This window comes from Catharus ustulatus, chromosome Z (genome assembly GCF_009819885.2).
Source record: "Catharus ustulatus isolate bCatUst1 chromosome Z, bCatUst1.pri.v2, whole genome shotgun sequence".
Classification (NCBI taxonomy): Eukaryota; Metazoa; Chordata; class Aves; order Passeriformes; family Turdidae; genus Catharus; species Catharus ustulatus.
In genome coordinates, this window is record NC_046262.2 from 35,396,273 (window position 1) to 35,422,208 (window position 25,936).

The window sequence follows — 25,936 nt, forward strand, 5'->3', positions numbered from 1 at the left end:
TGAGTAACTTTTGCAGCACACAGGCAGCACAAAGTTCTTCTCCTTTGAATCCCTCCTGTTCCCACCCTCTGACACCACCCTGATGCAAGTACTGAGCCCAGGAAAACAGAAAGGAGAGCCTGAGGGAGTGGATATGAGAGTATTTTCCTTGGAAGGTATGAAAAAGCCCTTGGCATTTATCCAGTAAGGTCCGTCTACTGCCTCTCTGTCTGAAAGTGCCTTAGCTTTAAGGAGGGTTAAGTGTTTTGCCAGAGTATGCAGGATCTTGTGGCTGGTCTGTGGGTCTCACATCATTTTGATTGCCCCACCTGGAAGATGCCTAACTTCTTTCAGACAAAACAAGAATTCCTTCCTACTCAGACTCAATTAAAAGCCTTAGAAGAGCCTAAAGCAATCGTTCAAACACTCCAAAAACTGCAATTTACCTCAAGGATATGTTTACACAAAATGTTTTCTTAATTGCTCCATTCCTCTTCAGCTTACAATTACAGAAAGGCATATAAATTTAGAGCCAAAATATGTTACCAAATACATGACTTACAAGGGGTGCTTTGCTATCACCCACCTCTGTAGCTACTTGTCACAGCTTAAGCTGAGCTGGCAACTAAGCATCTCACAGACACTCTTTTACTTTTCACATCCCAGTGGGATGGGGTGGAGAACACAGTCAGACCTGGGGGTTCAGTGAGGAACAACTGCTCAACACCCGCCAAGCTGTGCCAAACTCTATCCCCGAGCCATGATCAGTTCCCCCCCTGCAGGGTAGCTCCCCAGATTACATATCAGGCATGGTGTTCCACTATCAGCTTGGGTCAGCTGCTCCAGCTATGCCTGCTCCTGGCTTCCCATGCACCTGCTTGTTTGCAGGGCGTGAGACATCGGAACTGTCCTTGACTTAGGGTAAGCATTACACAGCAGCAACTAAAACATCAGTGTGTTATCAACATTGCTCTCATACTGAATCCAAAACACAGCACTGTACCAGCTGTACCAGCTGAGAAAAAATGAACTCTAGGCCAGCCAATAGCAGGGCACTACTCCAACATTCACCTCATCTCATACAAAATAAACAACAAAACCCATTCTGTTACCACAATTAAACACTTGACATTTCATTTTTAGAAAAGAAACTCTTTTGCTGTTTTGCATTTATATCCAAATGCTTTCTTTCATAGGGCTCCACACTTGTGGCTTGCAATTTCTGTGCCATTTCTGCTCAGGAAAGATATTACATGTTTACAGACTATCAACAGCATTTTTTAAAAGAACAGCAAAAGTCTACTTTCTACTTTTACTGCCTGGAGTACTCAGAGAAGCAAGTCAGTCTGTCCATCACCTCCCAGTTGTAGATATAACTCCACAAACTGTTATAACTGAGCTGCATTATTTCCAAGACCTTTAACGCTACTAGACTAATAACAAGTTCTAATGTAATCTATATGTGTTCGAGTTTTGATGCTAATTGTCCTGGTTACATAGGTAGCAACGTTCTGCAAAGCCAGAGAAATGTTGCACATACCTCAGCATCAACTGTGTCTACAGCCAAAAGGAGATGCTTTAGGAAACAGAGTCTTAATATACGAATTTCAGAAATAACACCTGGCAAAATAATGGGCTTTCGTGTGAAGATATTTTGACAAAAATACACAGGAAGAAGTAGGAGAAAGAAAGCAAGAACATTAGTCCCCAAAACTTCTAGACAATAAACAAGAATTTATGCAAATACCTATTCAGTGATAAAAGAGACTGCAGTGTGAATTTTTTTAGGTTCAGTAGAATCAATGATCCCTAAACTGTAGAAGAGTATGCAACAAATCAAAGTGACATGCACTGTGCAAGATTTAGTCAGTATCAGAGTACTCAGCTCTATCCACATACCAAGAAAATTAGTGTATTGGAAGGAATCCACTCCAGGATATCTGAGACTACAAAAAAGTAATTACTTTTAATCACAGATGTGAAAATAATTATACTGTATAAAGGTGACTTGTAAAAATGGAATAATTTTATAACCTCCCAAGACCTGAATTTAGCAACCATATGTTAGAAATTAACGGTGTTTCTACTGCTACTTATTTTGTTTTTAATCGTAAATTAGTTTAGGAAAAATCTATAGATTGAGCACTATAATTTATGCATAGCATGAGACTTATATTCTCATATCTGTATGAAAAAGAAAAGAAAAAAAAAGCTATGGTGATTTGTTTGAGCCAAAAGGTTTATTAATCAAACATCTGTGCAAATGCTAACTCATCATCATCACACTGCTTGCTGCATAGTGGATGACATGATCATAATCCTATTTTACAGAAAAATATGTCATGAAAGCTACAGAATAAGTCATTGCTAAATATTAGCAAAAGCATAACTTCCTTGGTTTTAACACTTCAGTTTTCTTGAGCTGACATTGTGCTCCATTTTCAGCATGGGAGATGAATGATAAAGTTAGGCATGACAATAAGAGGTAATATTCTTTCTGTAGAAAAATCCTGTACAATAGCCACAAGATTCAAAAATATGTTCAAGCTCTCTTAGAGCCACTGAATGAAATTTTTATCCATTGTTTACTAAAACATTTCCTAGTCTCCAATCAAATTCATTGCTTAGTGTCTGTTTATCTACCGATCTTTTCCCTTGTTCCTCTTTTTTATAGCTTGTACTATAAGCCTCATTTTATTCTAGGAAGCCAATCACAGTAGTAGGCTCTCCTGGCTCCTCGTATCAGCTTAAGATTGTTAAAAAACAAAAGCTGCTATACTTAAGCATATGCTGCTGCTTTCACTGCTGCTAGGCAGCCTCACGCTGTCTGTCCTGACCCACTGCCAGCTCCCTCCGTGTGTCACAGCACAAGAGAAGCAGGCAAAGCCATGGAGAGATGCAGAGAGCCATGAAGGGACAAATCCAAGTAAACAGAGATAATGGATTTCACTAGGCTATTATCAACCTTATGCACATGCCCATGGATGAAGAAGGCCTGTGGAAAAGATACAGGGCTCCAGCCTTCTTCAATTATATGAGACTTCCAGCCACATGAAATAAAAATACATCTTAATATAAAATGAGGGAAAATGAAGTTCCAAACCTAGATGTCTTGCTGAAATTGGGACTTAAAAATGCAAGTCAGGCTGATGCTGCCAGCAGCAGATCCCAGAGCCTTCAAAACCATATAACTTCATGGCATGAGCATGGACAAGAGAAAATTAATTAGGGTGGTGTTTTCAAAACACATCCCTATAATAGCACTGTCTCCAACTACGCCTCTTACAGAGAAATGAAGAACCTGCTAGGCTCCTTATATTAACATTTTAATAGTATTCTCCTAAGACAACATTCTGTGTGCAAAAGCAGGTAGAGAGTAACAAATTCTAAGGCAGAAGTAACATGCCACTTAGCATCTATTTATTTGCTTAGCACTGCACTTGCATACCACCACATGGCTTTGCCCTCAGAGCAGGGGTTATTGTCTGTTTGGTGCCTAGATCAATGCTCCTTAATCTTTACTGAGACAGTGGAAAATCACCAGAATTAACACCACAAAACTGAGGAGCTTGTGTATGGGTGCTCCTCCATCAATATTGAAAGATCAGAAAGTCTGGCAACATACTGTGTAGGTTCAAAGCAGTATTAGCATTTAGAAAGCATGCTTCTGATCTCTTAACAGATGTTGCTAGTATTCTACAGATAATATTTCATGCATCTAGATGATCTGTTAAACAACCACTTTTGAACAAACATTACAAATGCAACATGGTAATGCCAGCAGAGAAAGTGGAAATTAAATAAATCTGTTTCAAAAGATCCATCAGTACAACTTCAAAATACATTTTCTTTTTAAATAATATTTTTAAAATTTATTAAGATGCCAGGGACCTGATTCCCACCTTCCACTCACAGAGCAATTAATTATTCCCTGAGAAAACTCAGTTTTAATTTTCCTAACTTTTAAACCAGCTTCCCTTCCTGAATGTGTGGCTCACAGTGACCATTTTCCTGCCATACTGTGTGTCAGAACCAACCATCAGAATACGTGTAGCTCCAAATGATGCAATTGGCATGTGAGAAGCACTTCTACTCCGTGCAACCATCTGTACTTTCAGGAAGTATGCTAATGATTTGAGAGTGCTTAACAAGGAAGAGGTTGCAGGATCAGAAGCCAAAAAATCTTAAGAAAGTTTCAGATTCCGTACCCTACTGGACTTGTCTATTCTACACTGGACTTGTGAGAAATCCCCTCCAACTATTACAATCTACATTATATCACGCACATTTGTTTCCAAACGAAAACATGCTAAAATGCCTTGGACTGTTCTTAACCATTATTCATGACCATTAGTTCTGAAACTGAGCTAGTACCTGAACTTCAGTGGTTATTTCTCTTTACCCCTTGGTTTTTCTGTAATATTTCAACTTCTTGCACTGCTTAATTGACTTGATTCTCTGTGTGTACAGATGATGACATGTACATTGATGGTGCTACTTATTACCATACTTACTACCATCCTAAACTAGGCTGGAATGAAACGCCTTAACAAAGCATTTTAGAACAGGTGACATATGTCTTGCCCACATGGTAAAATGTGATAATGGCTTTTAGAGCTGCTAATTAATCTGTACCAGATGTAATGCTTTTTTTTCAATAATTCATTAAAGCATTAGTATTTTTCTAACACTCCTCTGATTTCACACTCAGCTTTTGGACAGTATGCTGACAGACAGGAAAAGATAGATGGCAACTTTTTTTAAAATATTGTATGACTTCTATCTGTTCCTCCCCTCATACTGTTTTTCTCTGGTTCTATTTGTCATCTCATTCTCTATCCTCCAAATACTTCTATTTCCTCAGTACCTTAAATATTGTGGAATTCTTTGTTTTCTCACATCGGTGTCACTGTAGTGCCAAATGTCTACCTTTCCATCTTTTCTATGCTACTGTATCAACTTATAGTATTCAGTGGTATTATGGGTGACCTTAAAAAAAGGCTCTAAAAGGTGTTAATGTCAAACTTTAGTCTGTCTTAAAGTTGCAGCTGTTGGAGATGCAATAAATAGTAGGAGAACTTAAGTGACAATGTAGAATGTGGAGTGGGAATTTTAACCAGAAAATTAAAATTGAAATATCCTACTGGGTATAAATTGGCAACTGAAATTAATTCCCATCCATACTGGGAAATTGTGAACTTGGGAAAAATACAGGAAAAGTCCCAAACATGAGCCAGAGAAGACTTCTAATCAGGGCACATGAGCTCTACCAAGCAGTAAAACTAGAAAATATGCTGGCCTGCATCTTGCTTGCACTGGCAAGAGGTATTAGACCCTGCAGCTGGCTGGTCTAAAAGGTATGTGCAAAGAGAGATGGGAGATGCAGAAAGCCACCAGTTATCTTCAGAAGCAGAATTCTGTCACTGAGATAGAAGTGTCATGGAAGCAGTAGGAAGATAAAAACCAACCCAAGTATGGAAAAGAGAATTAATGTCAGTCATAGCAAAAACGCTGTAAAAGAGTCAGAGCGACAGGAAATGCCAGACTGAAGAATTTATGCTCAGGAAAGGTGAGAAAATGGGGCTCCTCCTTCCCCCACATGGCACTCCTCACATATTACAGCTACGGAAATACATGGGTAAGGTTAGCTATATGGTCTGCTTTCAACAAGCAGGCAATGGTGCATCCTGCTGGGCTGCTGCCCAGCAGATAGCTCTTTAGAGTCAGCTGCCAGTGTGCACGACACAGATAGGTTTCATCTGCTAGCCTGAAATAAAAAAGTCCCATCTGCTGCTCTTTTTCATAGGTGCAATGGCTGTAGGTAAGACCACAAACTACAAGATATACTAAGAACTAATAAAAAGTTAATTCTTAAAAACCCATAACAGCTAAACCACTGCTTTCAATGTCCAGTATATTAACTAAGAACTAATAAAGAGTTAATTCTTAAAAACCCGTAACAGCTAAACCACTGCTTTCAATGTCCAAAGGAAAAACCAAGTAGATAAACTATGAAGTCTGTAAAGCAACTGGAATGTCACTCCCACCTTCCTCTGCCTCAGTATCATTTGTTGTTGCAGTAGCACTGTTATTTTCAGGTATTTATACAGGATGTGACAAGAAATGTGTCCAGTCCTGAAGACACTACACAGATAAAAAATACCTTATCAATATTCACAGGTGCTTTCAAAATCATATTCTCACGCACACGTTGTCTCTTAGTAAGTTTGCAAGCTGCAACTTTTGCCCAAAGACTGGGGCTTTAGGACGGCTTTTTTTCCCTATGCCTTTTCCTACAGATATATTACAAGCTGTAAATAACACTGTTCTCCTATTACTGCTGAATACCATACAGAGGTGCCACAAAACTACAACAGACTGCCTGTAGCAGGATCTAATTTTTAAAGTAGTAAATGTACGCAAAAACTAGATTTGTCTCTAACTACATAAATTTCCTACTTTCCAGATTTATGCAAGGCCAAATAAAAAACCTGACTCATCAAAGTCAGGGAAGAAAAGGCTATTTTAGATCTTTGTACATCCCTACCCCACATGAAATATTAGCGAAGAGCATGGATGAGAGTGAAAGAATGAACACGGCAGCCCTGGAAAAAATAAATGTTTGGCAAGGTAAGGGCTGGTGTGCATTGTTCCCACCTCTGACCTCTACAGTTGTTTTAATGCTTCCTGACAGTGCTGCTAGAGCTGTGTGCATCCTCCCTTTCTTAAAACAGCGCTGCTTTCCAAGTAAATAAAGGTAAACCCAGAAAATACACCTCTGCCTGTCCCTTCTTCCCTTCCCCAGCTCCCTTAAAAGAATTCTGGCTAAAGAAACAAGCCTGCATACATTTCCTTTCAGTGTTGAACTAAGTAGCCAATATTTTTACATTCTGTATATTTCAATGCCTCCTGTATATCACTATCATCACCTATTATTTATGTGATTTCCATACATGGAACTTAAGAATATTTTCATTCCTTCATCACAGACAGAAAAGCAAGTAACTGAATGAGCTGAATCAAACTCATATAATTCATTTTTTAAAAAAATATTGCCTGCACAAACCAACTTTTGCAGTAATTGAATCTCTTACCACTGAGATTATTGCTGCATCCATCATCAAAGCTAACCTTCAAAATTTACATATACTGTTCACTGTAACATTTTAAGAGGACATTGCAAAAAATTCAAAGCATATGCTTCAGTTGATAGGGGAAAAAAACCCTGAAACTATAATGTCAAGTAACCTACAACGAGAGCTGTCATGAACAGTGGAGCTACCAGTAAATAAACAGTTTTAAAAGCAAGCTATGTGCTGGCAATGCCCTTTCATCCCTTTTTGCCCATTGTATCCTCAGAGCTAGGAAAAAAAGCTGAAAACAATCCAGCACATTAGGTGACTGTGCAGAGAAGTTTTGTTTCCCAATTATAAATACCATGCGTGTGCTCAGACAAAAGAAATCCTTCTGAACTGATGTAAGCTTCTCTCATAAAGAGGTGCAACAGAATTAAAATACAGCTGCCCTGTTTTCAGTAATGAGGTTCTGAGTGCTTTGCATCATGCTGACTAACATCTACCCTTTTTCTGTCTCAAGTAACTGCAATAAAGAGCCGTTAATCAGAAAATCTTGCGCACATCTGCTGCCCGGAGCAAGGAGACGCTTACCTTCTGAAGACTTGAAAAGGCCTCTCTACTGCAAAAATGGTAAAGATGCCGCACTGCTGCCCTTCAGCATCCCTCGTTCTGTAGCAGTTTACTAGGAATACAGATCCTCCACCATTTTCTTGTCACGTGGGAAGTGGTTCTGCTAAATAAGGGTGATCACCTGCCTCAACACAGCCGGCTGTGTGAACCAGCAGCTACTGGGCTTTGGTTACAGGCGCGCTCAAACAAATGCAGAGCTGTGCTTCAGCCGGGAAAATTACGATTGTCTTTCGCATTCCCTGTGGAGCTTCTTCGGAGCATCATCAAACTTTGATGCAGCGAGTCAGCTGGCAGCAGCAAAAAGGCTCCCTGCTGCTTCATTTCACTGCCTGAGGAAAGCTTATGCTGAGACTGCATGACAAAAGTTCCTATGGCCTCATTTCTGTTTGCATCCATGGCTATAGAGCACATGCACATTTAGACATTGTTTGCACAGTTTTTTTCGGTTTGCAATTTAGCAGTGGGAATGCAGGTGCAAATTATAAAAAACAACAAACAACTACTAAACACTAACAACCACCAGTTCAGAAGGCACAGTAGATTCTGGAAACACAAACTATGTGCAGCAGGAGGCAATGCCCACAGCCTGTGGTCCTGGTGGTGTTTCTTAGGGAAAGAAAGGATACTTCTTCCTTTATAGTGCAGTCTCACAGTCTCCTTTTACAAAGTCCCTAAAAAATCCAGGTTCCTTTCCAAATGCAAACCAGCTTCCAATCCTAATCCCTACAGCAAGGCAATAGACTCTAGGACAGCCTGACCTTCATCTGGCTGCTCTCTTTGCACTGCACAGAGCTTCCTGGTAAACCATGAGAGCTGGAGAAGCTTTCATGTCAGGTTGCTTTAGCCATGAACAGTCAAAAACAAACAAATGCCTAACCTCGTTTTCTCTTTTCAGTACAGCTACAGCACAGTATGAATGACAATTCAGTGGCTCCCACCTTGTTATTCTCTTTACCATAGAGAGAAAGTGGTCATTATCTGCTACACATGCCCTGGTAAGTCAGTCGTAGATGCTATTTTAAAAGAAAATGTAAATACAAAGCAATTTAAGAAACTTAAAAATCATCACCAATATGAAAACACACTTCTAAAGAGGACAGTGCTGCAGACACATCATCTTTAATGTTTCTGTCACGTAGCTATACAAAATTCCCAGTGATGGGGATGTTGCTAGCACTTTTTCAACTGGTCAAGATTTAATTCATTTAAAATCAGAAGTCCATCAACCCAGTAACCATGGACCCCAAAGTCCATAATACCTATATTTCCTGTATCTAGGAAATAAAGCTATAAAGTATTTATATACAATAGAAGTAATTAGTAGCAAGATATTGGTAAAGCTATGAAATGAGTAATGTGACAGAAAACAAAGTCTTAATTTTCCATGCGCAGAGTACCACAGAATGTTTTTGAGATTTTAGGATGCTGTTGAGGAAACTTTCCTGTCCAATCATCCACAAGCCATTCTGGCAACCACACTCACAGCACCTGAGCTGGGACCCCACACTCCCATGGTCAGACCAGGTTTCCTTACTGGTGCAACCCCATGCTTCCCATAGCAAAGTCTCAATTCTTAATGCAACCTAATCACAGTGCAACAACAAAAGAACAGCTTGAGCTGGGCGCTTCTGAGAAAGGACCCTGAACACAGGAAACTCTGGGCTTTTACACCCTCACAGCCCATATGTGCAAAAGTCTGGGCGTCATCCAGCAGAGTCATCAGCTCCTGCTCTGTCTTTCAGTGTCCAGTCACCTGCTGGAACAACATATCCCTATGCTCTTTGTTGTGCAAAGGCCAGAACCAGTTCATGGACTCTTTAACAGATGCTCTGCTGGGACAACTTACTTACCCCTGCCAAAATCAGGTCTGTGTTAACAGGGTTAAAGTTCCAAAACTCGTTAACACTTTAGGCTAAAGTCTCTTGTCATTGATCACATTGATTGGAATATATTATATAATTAATTAACTCAGGAAACAGCGGTGCTTTTAATAGGGGGGAATTTTTTCATTTAACTGCTAAACCATACCAATTAACCCCAGGTCTTCTTGCTTTGGAAAATGACTCTATCAGGCCAATCTCACAAGTCAATTAAAATTTCAATACCATTAGTAAATAAGTGAGTTTTTTCCCTTTTAAAGTTGTTTGTCGGTCACTGAAGTGCTGTTCTTTTAAAAAGATTTTTATAAAGGTCTTGGTATTTGCCATGTAAATATTAAAGCTGTTTTTACAAAAATGACGTCATCAGGACCTTCCTACAAGCAACCTTCTCAGTTGTTGCTCCTTTACTTCTGTTTGGTTTTAACCTTTAAAGCATGGTTCTTATGTTAAGTCAAATGTCATGCTTTGTGCTGCCAAGTGGGAGATCTAAGTTCAATTCCCATTTCCAGTCCATAATTTTGTAGTTCAGCAGGAGTGGAAGCATAACTGAAACAGCATGCCTGGTCCCCAGAGTGCCTGGAATTGCTTTCCAGTGGATCTGGCCAATTAATAAACAATCTTGACAGAATGAAAGATGGCAGCCCCACAGGTTTCCAAGGGAAAAAAGGAAACCAGTATCCAAAGGGAAATAAATGTTAGTTTACTTTTTCTTACAAAAGATTTTCAAGCCTTTAAGCATCCTATATATAGCACCCTGCTTTGCCCATAGAAGAGTAAGGCAAACCTGGGATCCCTAACCCATGTCTTATTCTGGCTTTGGGATGACAGAAGAGACATCTTGAGGAAATATTTGGTGAAACCTTTGGTCACTGGAGTTAATGTGAATTTTTTCCTGGGTTCCAGTCTGTCAGTATTTCATTTCAGTACTGGGCATGGATATTGACTTGAATAATTAATGCTTTGATTTATTTTTATTTGGCTAAGTCACAGAGATAGCAGAGTTGTCTCAGAATTCTTATTAATAGTAACAGTCACATGTTTTTCTTTAATCAGATTTAATGATCTTTATTCACTGACAAGCACAGAGAAATGTGATGAAAGCAGGCTTTTCTATTAATATAACACTGGGTTGCTTTCCCTGCTGGGCAATTTTAATAGCCAGCAGTACAGTAGTGGTCACAGAGGGATATTTTGGACAGAGGCAGTGGAAGAACTATCTTTTCCAAAACATCATTACACATGTGAGCAGAAAAGAATTTCCTGTTATTCTGAGAAAATGCTATCAGAAAGATAAATGTAGCTTTTTTTTGAAGTCTTATTCTAGTAGGTTAAATACACTGTGGTAGTTCTTCAAAGAAAATTGTCTTTGCCACCAGTTTTCCAAGCTCTCCCCCAAACCTTCTAAATATTTCTGTTCTTATTTCTATTGTTCTCACTGCTTCTTTTACCTTAAGTCAATACATCATTTCATAGCATTTTGTTCAGCTCTTCCTAACTCTTTCTAATAAGGAGAAGAATAACACTTCCCTAAAACAAAGGTAAAAGCAAGAATTATCTGGTATACATAGCCACTAAAATACCCTGAGGAATGTGCTGGGTAAAAACTAGCATAGCCTTCTGCAGTGTTCTCCCTCTGCCTCCTGACCAATTAATCACTACCAACCTTCACACAGCTCTGTAAGACAAGACACCTTCTATCCAGAAGAAAATTACCTCCTATCTTCATAAATTTTACTGCTGGAATACCTCCAGTCATCAGCAGCAAAGTATGTTATACTGCTGCACCTAACATGCTGTATAAAAAGCTGTTTTCTTTCTGGAAAGACTGGCATTAGTAACATGCAATCATTTTTTTGTACTTTTTTTTAGGAGCCCAAATAAGCTCTAGATTTTGTTACTTTTGGTGTTGTGCGTATTTCTGAGATAAGCCTATTTTTTTAATCCAGTGTTTTAATACTAGTAGACATCCCTATTCTTCATTCCCTGATGAAGCTTTTCCTTGCAGAAATAAAACATTAGAGGATGGAAGAACTTTACCTCTAGCCATAAACTTCGTTAAAACAGCTGTGAGAGTTATGTTTGACATTGGGATGAAGGGAGCAGTGACTAACAGATATCAAGATTTTAAGGAACTTCTTCTTTCTAGTTTTTGTTTAAGCTTTCTGTTTCAAAATCTTAATTTCCTCTTCTATGTAACAGGCAATTTTATTAGAAGTGGCAGACATCTGTTGGATGAAAGCAGAAAACAATGTGAAACTGACTTTTCTCCTCTACAAAAGGAGCCTACTTCAGCACAGTACAAGTAGGAACACTTTTTCTTTTTTTTTCCTTTCTTCCCTAAGCAGAGCCATATGGATATGGAAAAGGGACAGTTACTAAGTATGCCTTCATGAACTTTGTTTCAAAGGAATCAAGGTCTCAGTCATCATGCTGTGGGCACACATGTCTGCTCTCCTAGGAAGTCTGAAGTCTTTATCTAAGCGACGAAAGATACAAGCTTTTTACAAGTTTACTGAATATTATCTACCAAGCAGAGGGGAGACTAAGGGGAAAGCCACACCACAAAAGCAACCTCTATTACATACAAAATTGTCACAGAAGAGGATTAACTGCAGTAATTTCACAACTATAAGGCGCACCCTTTTGACTAAAATCTTGGCCCGAACCCAGAAGTGCGCCTTATAGTCCAGTGTGCCTTATATATGGACAAAGTTCGGAAATTTGCCAACCCAGAAGCATGAGCCGCGAGCCGCGGGGGAGCCGGTAGGGGTGCGGCCAGTGGGTGCAGGGCCTGCAGGGCCACAGGGTCGTGGCTGTCAGGTGGAGGCGGGGCCGCAGCCAGCAACTGTGCGGGGAGAGCCAGTGGCAGATCCTCGCTGCAAAAAAAAAGTGCGCCTTATAGTCCGGTGCGCCTCATATATGGGCAAAAGTTCAGAAATTTGCCGGCACCCGGAAGTGCGCCTTATAATCCAATGCACCTTATAGTCATGAAATTAAGGTACAGTAATTTCACGAATACAAGCCGCACCATTTTGACTAAGATTTTTCTCCCAAACTGGAAATGCGGCTAATACTCAGGAGCAGCTAATATGTCAATAATTTTCTGACATTTACAACCTCAGAAGTGCCAGCCAGGGTGCCGAGCCGAGCAGCTGCAAAGCTGGCATTTCGCAATTGTTACAAATTGTTACTCTGTTGCGCCGCAGGTGGAGCCTGGCTCCCTGCAGGCAGCACAGGGGGCGGGGAGAGAGGCGGGAGAGCTCTCTCCTTCCCTCCTCTGCTGCAGCCTGGGGGAGAGGCAGGGGGGCCCCGTGCCACCATCGCCACAGCTTGGGGGGAAGGCGGGGGCCCTGTGCCGCCATTGCCACGGCTCGGGGAGGCGGCGGGGGCCCCATGCCACCATCGCCGCGACTCGGGGAGGAGGCGGAGGGCTCCGTCCCCACCCGCCTCTGCCACCACGGGAGCAGGAGGGGCTCCGTCCCTGCCTGCCACCACGGGGCAGCGCCAGGCCAGGGCAAGCGAGCCCAGCGGTGGCGGCGGCCGGCCCCAAGCGGCCCCGCCAAGCGGCCCCACCGAGCTGGGCCACCTGGCCCCGTCAGCAGCCTCGAGCAGGCCAAGCCTGCACAGCCCAAGCCGAGTCAGTAAACCCCGCCATGCCGCGGTTCTGTTACTAATTGGCAACTTTGTTGCACGCGAGTCCTTGCTGCAAACAATAGAGCGGCTTATACTCAGGGGCGGCTTATTTATGGACAAAGAACGAAATATTTGCCAACACCCAGAGATGCGGCTTATACTCACTGCGGCTTGTATTCGTGAAATTACTGTACTTTTAATTATATTAATGCTGGAAGAAACTTCCATTATAGTTTACAACTCACCAAGAAAAAAATCTAACAAGAAAACTTAACCCAAAGCAAATCAGATTTTACTGGTGCCGTACCCCCACAATTAATTGTTAATGTGGAAGCTAAGTTCCTTACTTCGCTTCTCTGGACATCAGTACCAGTAGTGTAAAGGACAGAAAGAGACACTGCTACTGACTAAAAAGGCATTTAGTGTTAAACAACTTCTAAATGAGATAAGAAAAAACACTAAACTAGAAGCTACAGTGACCATATATATTCTATATTAATAATTATTTTATCTTTTTCTTTCATGATGCATCATATTCCATCATGAGCTTTTAAATTTTTACTGAAAACACAAGAACATTTTTGGATTTTAATGTGGGAATTAGCCTAAGCAAATACTAGCCTAAGCAAATACACTAAGTTCTAAGATTAATAAATGTACTGCATGCTAAACTCCAGTGTGAACTACTGAGGAGCACTTCAGGATTTGCTGAAGTTCCTAAAAAACACCAAGCTCTTGTCAACAATTTAAAATAATATTATCCAACAATTTATAGCAATAAGATGGTGACATCCCTATAAAGCCATGGCCAGAGGAATGTTTTTTTCCTAGTACCAGTCTAAGTTCAAAAATCAAATTTTCTTCCTGAGGTGTCTAATTAAGAATCTTACAGTATCTAAGTTATCTCAAGTCCAAAATCTGCTTGTTTATTTATGAATCATTCTAAATCAGATACCTAGAGTTTAATTCCCTCTCTAAAAACATCACGGGAATGTAAATATGACGGGTCAAACCCCTAGGATGCTGCCTGTATGTAATTAACCAGCGTGACTTAGACTGGGTCAACATCTGCCTGGTTTTAATTTAAAACACTTTATAGGAGACAGAGGAAATAACATACGATTTCTTCATGTCAGATTTCCAAACTTGCAACTAGCCAACACCCCTAAACAACTCTTCCTGTTTCCTCCTGTTACCTTTCATTACTGATGGTGAGCAGAACTGGTAAGCATTTCATTATTCTAAGATTTTTTTTTTTTTACTAGAAATGCAGAGCTTGTTCAAAAAAGCATCTTTACTAATTGAAATTGAGTGTTTTTAATGAACCCCCAGTGAAACCCTGCAGAGGTAACACCTGGTAATGGCTTCCAGGGTTAACAAACAAAGCACCTCCAAGTCAAAGTACATCTAGCTTTCCTAGATTTGCAGGTACTAAGCCACCTTGCCACATAACAACATGGATGCAAAACAGTTGCTTGGAAATTTTTATTGCTTCCTTCTCCCAGATTTCTCACCTATAGGAAATTCTAAAATTTCTACTTTTCCTTGTGGAATGGAATTTAGAAGCTTAGAGGATTGGGTGCAACAGAAATTATGTACCAACATACTTTTGCTAGTTTTAAGGTCAAGCACTCAATAGTTGGTTTACTTCAGATTCTAAAGATCTGATGAGTGCTCATTTTCTGCTAACACTTCTGAAGATTTTCCTCTCTCTTGATGGCAATCACTGTTTGCAAAGGAAGAGAGGTCAACAACAGAAGCATCCTCTCCAATACACTACAGTAAATGGAGTCAAGAGGGCCACCCTTACTCCATCTGATGACACAGCAGAGTCACTTGGCAGCAGGAATACTGCCAGCACAGAGGCTGCATGTCCACCCAAAGCCAGGTTCATATGTACTCACTCAATCTGCTTCTATTGCCAGCTCAATTTAAACAGTTGTAATGCTCCTCTGCTCTGACCAGAGATTGAAAATAATCACAAAGACCGCAACTTTCCTTCATGCTTTTCTTTCCTCTGTAAGCAGCACATTTTTCTGACTCTTGGCCTTGACTCCTTCCTTTCTTCCTTCTCAGCACTTTTGCACTGGGCAGCGATATTACTTCACTTCAATCCCTCCATAATCTCATCATGTACTGGCAATATCATCAGTACCTGGCTTGGGTCTGTATTCCCTGGCCACATCTGTTTCAGATTTATAGGTAGTTAATACAATCAGAGGGACTTCACAGAAGGAGGATCTATTTACTCCTGCAAGAAAGTGACCTTCAAATCAATTGTGGAACAACCCTAATTCAGCTCATATCAAGCAATGAAGAACCAAGAATCTGTTCACAGAAAGAAGAAATACATTGATAGTTAAATAATGTATATATATTGCATACTTCAGACTTGAAAGTCTTGCCACCTATTCATAATGGTACACACCTCAATAACATAGGAAACAAACTAACAGACGAATTTTGAAAGAAAATAGCTCGATTTTTACTTACCCTGATTTTTGATTCAATTCTCTGTCACTGTTGAGAAGAACTGTTTCCCCCTTAATTTCTTGTTCTGTTGCTACATTATTCCCAAGCCTCTGTTGAGAATTTGCTTCCCATGTACTATTACCACCAGCTACCTGAAACTCTGATGTTCTTGCCATGCCTGAACTCACATTCTCAGCAGTCAGGCCATCCAAAGGAGAACAGCTTTCATGTTCGAAAGATTTCTGAAGGGGAGTTTCTACTTCAAATTCTGTCCAAGTGTCATGAACCAACTCCTGTGCTACAACAGATGCAAGTTCTTCATCAGGATGTCCAGACCCTGTCTTGGCAGAAATTTCTTCAGGTGGTAAGTCACTTACTTCATTTTGGCCCAATATAATCCAACCCTCATCTTGCCCACAGCCTTCCTGTGATTTCCTTTCACCATCCAGCTTTTCAGGCACAGTAGAAGAATTTTTCTCTTCTAAGTGAACAGCGTCCCATCCAGTCCCACAAACAAGGTGATCTTTGGTTTCATTTGAAATGGAGATTGGCTGAAAGGTATCCAACGAGCCTGGTGAAAAGTCTTCATGGGATTCTTGAGCTGCAAAATTAATTTTGCTTCTTTCAAGGGTATCATTTGTTGCAGGTGTATTTTCTTCCTCAGTAACAAGGATGTAATCCATCTCTAGTGAAGCTGGGAGCACCTGCATACTCACATCTTCCTTTCTCTCTGTGCTTTCCAGTTCAGGGCTCTTAGGAGAATTTCTCAGTTTTTCCTCCCAACAAAGTAGGGAGTCAATGCCAGTTTCTAAAAGAACAGGCAAATAGAAACTCTTTTTAATTTTTGAATTACTGATTTAGTCACCATAATGTGCTTCAATCAGTACTGCAATTCAGTTTGCTTTGCTCTGTTAATGTGTACTTGAATTTTATAACATCATCACCATCATCATTATTGTTAAAGGTTACATATTAACACGACAATCATCCCCAAGGCACAAACAATTCTGTTTCATCCCAATGGCTAGGCCCTGTACAAAGAGAAATTATATTCCTACATAACTGTTTAAAAGCTTTAGATCTGTCTGAGAGAATTATACTTGAGCTGTTTCCACAATACATGTTCCCTACATTAGGGAGACACACAAACTCCACACTTCACTCAAAACCTCCTCCTCACTAAGGAGAAATATACCAGATACTTCCTCCTTTCTCTTACGTATTTGCCCTGGAAAGCAGAATTTCTTACCATCACATGATCTTCTATCTCCACCTGGTGGTGAGTCAGGATCGGTTGTTTCTGGTTCAGATTTTCCTGTCAAAAAATCAGAATCTGGTGGAGTTGCTTCAGACATGGAGGGCGATGGTACTGAGGTGAGATTTTCCTCAAGGTACTCTAGGGATGTTTCAGACACCTTATCTTCAGTCATTAGGATGCCCTCTGCACCTTCCGGAGGAGCTGGTAATCTTTTTTCCAAAGAAACACTGTCATTAAATGGCTGCTGTAACAAGAGCTCACCATCTGCATAGTCTGTGCTGCCAGAGGGCTCAGTATCAAAAGATGCAGAGGATGGTGGGGTACACACCACTGGTGATTGGTCATTGGGTATTTCCTTAAATACAGGAACATAATTTTCAATTACAGCTTCATATTCTTTTGTTGTGTCATCAAACAGTTGATTATTCGAATCAGATCCATCATGTTCATTACCACCAGATAGAAAGGATATGGGGAAGAGTGTCTGTTCATCCTTTGATTTCCCTTCTGCTGCCTCATTGCCTAGCAGTGTCAGTATGCTCATTCCATTACAGGTGCCTGCCAGGACATTAGTCATTGAGGTGTTCCTGATACCTTGTTCTATACCTGTGTCAGGTTCATCCACACATTCTTTTGACCCATCTAGCTCAACACCAGTTATTGCTGTATGGTCAGTATCAGAATATTTTACAACTTCACCCAAGCCACTAATTTCTTTTGAGCTTTGTTCTTCCCTATCAGGTTGATTGAAATCCATGGGTAGCAAATCTATTTGAGAGGTCACTACTTGAGCTGTATCAGTTGGTGCTCCTTCATGACTTGCATGCATGAAACTTTCACGGAACATGTCTTCCAGATCTAAGGATGTCGCTTTTGTAACTTCACTGGCAATTTCAGTTGACTCAACAGGATCAAAACCCAGCTTATTTTCTAGACTGTATTCTTCTGGAATTGCAAATTCAGGAGGCTCCTGAGTATTAGAAGAGATAAGATGATAGAATTCATTGGTCTTTACTGGTTCATAGTCTTGGGGGCTACCATTTTCAGAGTGCATCTCCATCTTCTGCATTACTAACTCACACTTTGAATCAAAATCTGCCTCTTTATTCCTATTTGATCTTGTATGAATTGGTTGATTGTCTTCAGGCTCCACTGCAATCTGAGAAGATGGAATAGAGGCATGCTTAGCTCCATATTCCTGGCACACATCAGGACTGCTTGATGACTCTGAACCATTGTCTTGGTCACACTGACTTAAAATATCAGGATTTTCACCATCTGATTTCAAAGTGACAATCTGCTCAGCATTAGTCCACAGGTCAGGTTCCACTGAAAACTGCTGATTACTTCCTTGTGTGTTATCCTGTAAAATATCTGGGATAAGCGCAGTTTGGGAAACTAATATATTCCACTCTGGACTTGACTGTTCTGCCATTTCAAAAGATAAGTCTTCTACAGTGAAAGCATCTGGCATGGAGTTGTGCACTTCTACTCTTTCACAGGTGTCCTCCTGTTGTCCTTGAGGAACGAGACTTGCATTTCCCTCATTGTCTTTCGGTAGATCCACTACAGTGATTGCTTCAACTGCTGCACTTGGTATAGCTTGTTCCTCCTCTGAAAAGGAGTTCCGTGGAGTCAGTTGATTTTCCTCATCTGTAGAAAACAACTGCTCTGTCAACTCTCTTTCTTCTTTATCCAGTATTAAAGAATTAAATTGTTTGAACTGTAAAGTGTCTTCATTTATCTGACCATCAGGACTATTGATAGAATGTACTAGTCTTTCATTTTCTTTTTCATCAAAGTACAGGGGGGCTGGAGAATTTTCATCATTCCCTGTATCAGTGAAATGTGCTTCTGTTAGTTCTTCATCTTGTGAAGGGAAACCACAGGAGTCCTCTTTACTATAACCTAACTGATCTGTTGCAGAGTGACTTGAAACAGAATACTGATCTTCCAATTCCTGCTCTTCACAAGGTTGTGAACTCCACCATTCTGAACTGTCATCTAGAAAATCAGACGCTCCTACCATGGATTTTGAATTCTTTCTTGAATCACCCTCCAGTGACATGCTCCACCTATCTACAGCTTTTGAAGAATGCTCTTCTTGAACACCAGAAGCAGCAGAAGTTGATGTAGGATCTTCATTCATTCGATATAAATACGAATCTTCCCCACTATCTGTTTTTTCATTGAAAATACTCACCTGAGTTCTTTCGTCAGGTGTTTCACAGTGGCCTGTAGTAGACTGAGTAGTCTTACTATGATCTGTAAAGTCAGTAGTCACATCCTCCTGCAGTACCTTTCTGACTTCAATTGTTTCAGAATTTTCACTGTGGATACTTCCCAGGACATCGTCTCCCACCTTAGTTTTTGCACCAAAATTGTCTTCATTAGCTTCAGGACTTGTTGCATTGGACTGAAGATAATCCTCTCCATTTTCACCTCTTTTGTGCTGTTTGTTTTCACACGCTGAATCTTCATTAATCTCTTCTGGACATGCCTCTGAATTCTCTGAATCCTCATTTATGTCAGGACTTGATAAAGACGATACAGTATCGTCATCTACATGGGCATTCCAAAAATCTAAGCTTTTAGGAACCTTGTTCTCTTCGCCACTTGTTTGAAATCCTTCTTCATATTCATTCCCAAATGCCTGCTTTTTCAAAGAATCTTCAAGATTTTTATTATTTTTAAGCTCCCACATATCCCTGCTTCTTTCATGATGACTAGCAACTGGAAAGTCTTCCCACACATTCACAGATGCATCACTTAAGTCAGGACTTGTTCCACTCGAGTGTGTATAATCATTTATTGAATTACTCCACACATTATCTTCTTCTAAATAGCTTTTGATCTGTATATCTTTTGAAAGACTGCTTGTGGTATTTCCTATTTCAAGGATTTCGCTTGCCTCAGGACTTGCTCCAGGAGATTGCAAATCTTCACATGGCTGTGAATCCCAAGCAGTTTGGGGAAAACTGTCCTGAACCACTGCAAATGGCTCTTCACAAAGGTTATTAGCAGATTCTAAATTTTCAGAGTTTTCATTTCTCCCAGAGCCTATTTCAAGTGAAAATGAATTTTCCACCATAGGCGTATGTGTAGTATCAGGAACACTAACAGATCCAGAAGGATTTTTCTTAAACTCATCTGTGAAAGAATTTTCACTTGTCCTCATCAATTCTGAGCTATTTTTAAAAGATACTAACTCAGAATTACAAATGTCTGGATGTTTAGGAGTCACTTCGTGTAAGAATTCTTGCCCTTCTCCCAGAGATTCTTGTGGCTGATCCATCAAAGAAAATGATGTGGCTTGGCCACAATTATTCTTTCCAGAGTCATTCCAGACACCTGAGCTTCCAGACATTTTAGAAGAATTATTTTCAGGAGCATCACTACCCTTATCAGAACTTTCAGAAATACTTTCCGCCTTGGGACTTGCTGCATCCTCTGTCACTGTAGCTTCTTTTTCAGGTCCTTCAGAAAGTAGCTGTGACATTTCACTATAATTGTAATTTTGTGGTAAGGGGTCATCAAAAAATTCATAATCTCTGCCTCCTTCAGAAATACTTGAAGATTCTAAACTATTCTGCAACACATCTTTTCTCTTTTCCTGACTAATTGAATTGTTTAGATTGGAAAATGACACACTTTCTGTGATTAATACTTCCAAACTAACACTATTTATCAGTTTTTCTTGGGAGGTAGCAACTTCATCTGTTCGCTCATTTTTTTCTAAATCTGTTTCACCTGAAGACTCATTGCCCTCTTGCACTGGTTTATTACAAATGTCATTAATCATCTGCTGTCCACTTGTCACGTGTGTTCTCTTACATTCTTTTCCTTCCTCAGAAATGACAATGGCATTGTCCCAGCCTTCCTCACGACCCTGCTCACTCTGTAAACCCCACGAGTTCGGCTGGTGCACTGAATCCTGACTCTCCAACTCTTCATCAATACCAGCAGTGTTTTGAGCTGCATTCTCATTAAGTATCTCACTCCCCAAGTCATGTATTTTCAGATCCAAACCATTCTCATTTTCTGTAGTCGGTGTCGAGGTGTTGGTGTCTTCTACAGGAACACTGCCCACTGTTTCTGCATTGTCAGCTACTCTCTGTCTAGTATTTAATTCATTCTGTGATGGTGATAAGTCATTCACTGTTTGATTATAAGCCAGGATTACTCTTCTGCTTTCAGATACAGGAAAGTTATTTTCATTGGTACATGTTTCAGCTGAAAAACATAGATCTGCTGTTTGTTCTGAATTAAGAAAATGTTTAGCAGAGGCAGAAAGAACTGGAATTTCAGAATTTCTTTCTTGTAACTGGGTGATGTTATTTAGGGGAGCATTCCATATATCTGTATTTCTAGTATTTGAAAAAGGCACATTGTTAGGAGATAATGGTTCCTCACTTGATTTCTCAAGTACTTTTGATTCAGCCACATTTGTGTTCATAAATTTACCAGTAACTGTTTCTTCATTAAAATCCTTGTCCTCATTTTCTCTTTCATCTTCCACATATGTAGGTGATATGTATGAATCAGATGTTGAGTAATTGGTGTCTGGTGGAGAAACAACTAAATCTTCCGCTATATTTGAGGAACTAAGATCTGAATTTTTGTATAAGAAGGTGTCCTCCCATGGTACCACTACTTCTGTTACTTCTTTTCTGATGTTTTTATCATACATATTCCAGGTATCTATATTTTCAAATTGTTTTGGTCTGTGTTTAGGATCACCAAACACAGTTTTTTCCCCTGTGTTCAGCTTGGAATTATTTCGCATATTGTTGAAAACAAAATCTGTATTTTCAGATTTTCCATGGTCTTCTATTGAATAATATCTTCCTTTATCCCACACTTCTGGATTTTCAATCTCATTGTCCACTGTGATTTCTGAAGAATCTGATAAACCAGTTTTCGATATGGCCCATTCCTCAGGAATATTCACTGATTTTAATTCTCTATCTTTGGGCAAGTTCCAAATATTTTCTGAGGATCTACCATCATTTCCTTCGTCAAATTCAGTCCAGATTCTGTAAGAATCTCCAGCTAGCTGGCTACCTTTTCCTTCACCACTACACCACACATCTGACATCATAGGTGTTGGCTGGCTGACCTTCCACAGGTCTGTAAAGCTTTCCACTTCTTGCTTTGTCTCATCTAAAGAAGCAGTTTGCAAACATGAACGTTCACTGTTTTTCTCTTGATTCTCATTGTTCCAATTATCTTGTTTAAACTGGTTATCCCACAGACCTGCTTTCATATATTCCATTTGCTTTGGCTGTTTTTGGAGGAACACAGAATCTGAGGCTCTTCTATCAGTATGTTCTTGTAGCAAGGGACTTTCTTTAGACTCTTTCCATAAAACAGGACTCTGAAATACAGATTCCTGCTCACTTGAACTCCATGCATCAGCATTTCTGGAATCGAAGTCAAAGCCATCCCACCAGCTCCCATATCTAACACGAGACTGAGAATAATTTGCGCCATCTATTTCATTAATTTTTTTTATGACATCTTGTGGGAAAATTAAAGGCTGCCCATTATCTAATGGTGAAATATCTACAAGACTATTCATAGGAGTTGGTGGAATTCTTGAATCAGCAGACTTCAACATTTCTGGTGAAGAAGAATCACCTTCAACTAAATCAATCAAGCTTGATGTTTTCTCACACGTTTCTCCTGGATTCTCATCAAACTCAGCCAGATTGTCTTCCTCCATTTTTGTCATAAATAAGTCAGTTGAATACTTAACTGTATCATTTTCTAATAGTTTTGCCTCATTAAGTTTTTTCTTCAGAGTGAGTTGATGCCCTTCTGATGAATCACTATTGAGAAAGTAGTCACCCACTGGGGAACAATCAACAGAACGAGAAGATGACTCAGATGGAGCTGTAGCCATGGGTGCTAGATCAAAATTGAAAAGATCAAAGTTATCACTATTATTTCCTGACTGAGACTTTTGTTCTTCAGCTATTGCTCCTTCAGGAATAGGGCTGTAGGAATCAAAGCCAGGCAGAAGACTGTGATGTGAAGCAGCACCTTCTGCAACAGGACTATCATCACTAAGAAAAACAGAACTCTCCTTGGAAGACCGGCTGCTTCTTATTGTAGCCAAGCCACTGTCTGGACTGACAAGGTCTACATTAACATCAATGTGGGCTTGCATAGACCCATTTAGATCTTGAGGATTTTCTATAAAATTGGCAGAACTGGGCTGTGGTTCTACGTCAGAACCATATAACTCCATAATACCAGAAGATCCTTGTGAAAGTGGAGCACTTCCAGCAACGGCTTCAGTAGATGAAGTTCTACTGTTTGATACCATTTCTGGTTGCCTTCTATTTATAACTTCCTTAATTAGAAGAAAAATTTGATCACAGGTCACCAAAGAATTTTCTTGATGATAAATGAGAATTTGGTCACATTCACATTCTAGAGGATCCAGCTCCAAACAAGGACTCTGACATTCTTCTAATTCACAGCAGATCTGTTGAGAAAGGGATATTTCAGAAGTCACTGCAATCATGGACGTAAGGTACATATTTGCTACTTCATCATGTAAAACAGACATACCTATCTCTTCCTATTAACTTATTGCTTGGCCATTTCACCATATTATTCATCCTTATTATGAGCCCCAAATAGATGATGTAGTACAAGAGAAGATCAAGACAAAATATGTGTCGGATGATTGGTCAGAAATTATACCATTTGACTTCTCAGTTCACTTCTTGCTAGTAACAGAAAATCCAAATAAATATTTGGTTGCTTCCTTAAGAAATCAGAGTAAAATTTATGTAATAGTACTTTAGGACCGTATTTCTAGAATGGGATAATTATATTATTAAAATAAGTAAATGCATTTGTATTGACCTTGAAAACAGTGGAGTCACTTAGCCACCCTAAAATCACAAGTTTTCAAGACTGAGAAAAATGTTCAAAAAGTTGCCACTGAGATAGTCTCTATCTGGGGATAAATACAGATTAAAAAATGGGAAACGCCTAGCTCTGGACAAATGTATACAGTACAAACAATTTGTTTTGATGTCAGAGCTTGAATTCTTTGGGAATAACATACACATATATGACTTCTGGTCATTATAATTTACAAGGTGTTTGCTTATCGCTAATTGCCAAAGACACATTTGTGTAAATCACAATACAAACCCAAGTCAAAACTAGTCAGAAAAATAACCCAGATCAACATTTTAACTGAATTGAACAATCTTGCCTCTTTCAGTATTTCTCATAATCTTTTTCTACTAGCTTGGTCAGAAGCAATAATAACTATTATAGTCTTTCATTCTGTTTTTATATAAATAATGCAGCCATTTCAAATAACTCCATTGCTGGTCAACTGTTGCTGTGTTTTGACCTCACTTCATTAATCAATATCTTGATATAGACTACTTAAAAAAAACCCAACCATATTTTTTCCAGGAAAAACATCTGATTCTTTTTCCAGGTACTTACTTGATTGCCTAGCTCAACATTTTCTGAGTATACTGCTATTTGTTGTTTTGTTTGCTTCTCATCTGACAAGCAGTTGGCCAAAATGATAAGTACATCAAACGCATATTTATCTATGAATGCTTTCAGATCACCAATCAGACTCCTGTGTGATGTGCAGTCCTGAAAAACATTTAAAAATTAAGAGAAATGTCAACAACTTTTCTGGTTCTTTTCATCAAAATTTGTCATAAAAATAGCTGTAAATGTTAAAAAAGCATCACCGGGTCTAAAAAGCAAGAGAATCCCATTTCACTTGTCAAAAGAATTGTGTGCCTAATAAAAACCAAGGATGAGTCCCATAGCACAGTAATGGAAGAACACTAAAATATTCTCTTTAATCTGCTGGTGAAACAATCCTTACTTGTTCCTGCGGCCTGCTTTTGCAACACTGCTTAAAAGCACTCCAAGCTCTAGGCTAGTGTATCCCCATGACAAAGAAACTGGGCAAAGGGTGTAGGAGACTTGCATGGGTGACCATGGATCTCCTAGTAAAATTCAAAATCAATAAAGAAGAAATATATGCAATGTGGAAGAAGGGACAAGCCACGTAGAAGGACTCTGGGAACATCGAGTTGCAGGGATACAACGAGGAAGCAAAGGCCCACTTGGAACTGAGTCTGGCAAGGGATATCAAGAACAAGAAGGGCTTTTACAATTTTATCAGCAGCAAAAGATTAGGGAAAATGCAGGGCCACTGCTGAATAGATGGGTGTTCTGGTGATGGAAGACACAGAGAATGTAAAATTACTGAATGCATTCTTTGCTTGTCTTTACTGCTGAGTTCAGCCCTCATGAGACCCAGACCTCAGAGGTAAGAGAGGAAGCCTGGAGAAAGGCAGGCTTCCCCTTGGCTGTCAAGGTTGGGTTAGAGATCAGCTAGGCACCATAAATCTGGGGGATCTGATCGGATGCACCCATGGGTACTGAGAGCTGTCAGATATTGTTGCTCTGCTGCTCCCCATCATCTCTGAAAAATCATGAACGGGAGAACGGGAGAAAGGGACAAGTGCCTGATGATTCAAGGAAGGCCAATGTCACTCCTGTCTTCAAAAATAGCAAGGAGACCTGGAAAACTACCAGCCAGCCAGCCTCACCTCAACTCCTGGGAAGGTGATGGAACACATCATTCTGGAGATCATTAAAAAGTGTAAGACAAGAAGGTTCTCAGGAGTCCAGGAGTAGGTAGGATGGATTCACCAAAGACAAATCAGATTGGATCAATCTGACAGATTTCTATGATGGCACAGCAGGATGGGTCAACAAAGGGTGATGTCCACAACGAATGGATGTTGTCTACCTGAGCTTCAGCAAGGCTGTTGACACTGTCTCCCGTAACATCCTCATAGGTAAAGCTCAGGAAATGTGGGTTAGAGGAATGGACAGTGGGATGGATCAAGAACTGGCTGAATGGTAATGCTCAGAGAGTCATGATCAGTGGAGCTGAGTCCAGCAGGAGACCTGCAGTCAGTGGTGTTCCCAAGGGATCAATA

At 40.0% G+C, this 25,936-nt stretch overlaps 1 protein-coding gene across 6 annotated transcripts in view; it reads right to left on the reverse strand.

Annotated features, from left to right (window-relative positions):
* Positions 1–25,936, reverse strand: part of PRUNE2 (prune homolog 2 with BCH domain) — a 137,225-nt gene that overhangs the window by 35,759 nt on the left and 75,530 nt on the right. For 5 of the 6 annotated variants that reach the window (XM_033086356.2, XM_033086355.2, XM_033086353.2 and 2 more), the window contains exons 7-9: positions 24,408–24,566; positions 16,920–23,421; positions 15,692–16,478 (exon numbers count right to left, since the gene is read on the reverse strand). In XM_033086356.2, the coding sequence (XP_032942247.1) occupies positions 15,692–16,478; positions 16,920–23,421; positions 24,408–24,566 (7,448 nt within the window). Of the gene's footprint in view, positions 1–7,646; positions 7,952–15,691; positions 16,479–16,919; positions 23,422–24,407; positions 24,567–25,936 lie in introns of those variants that run through there. The other variant, XM_033086357.2, reaches the window with a different exon arrangement.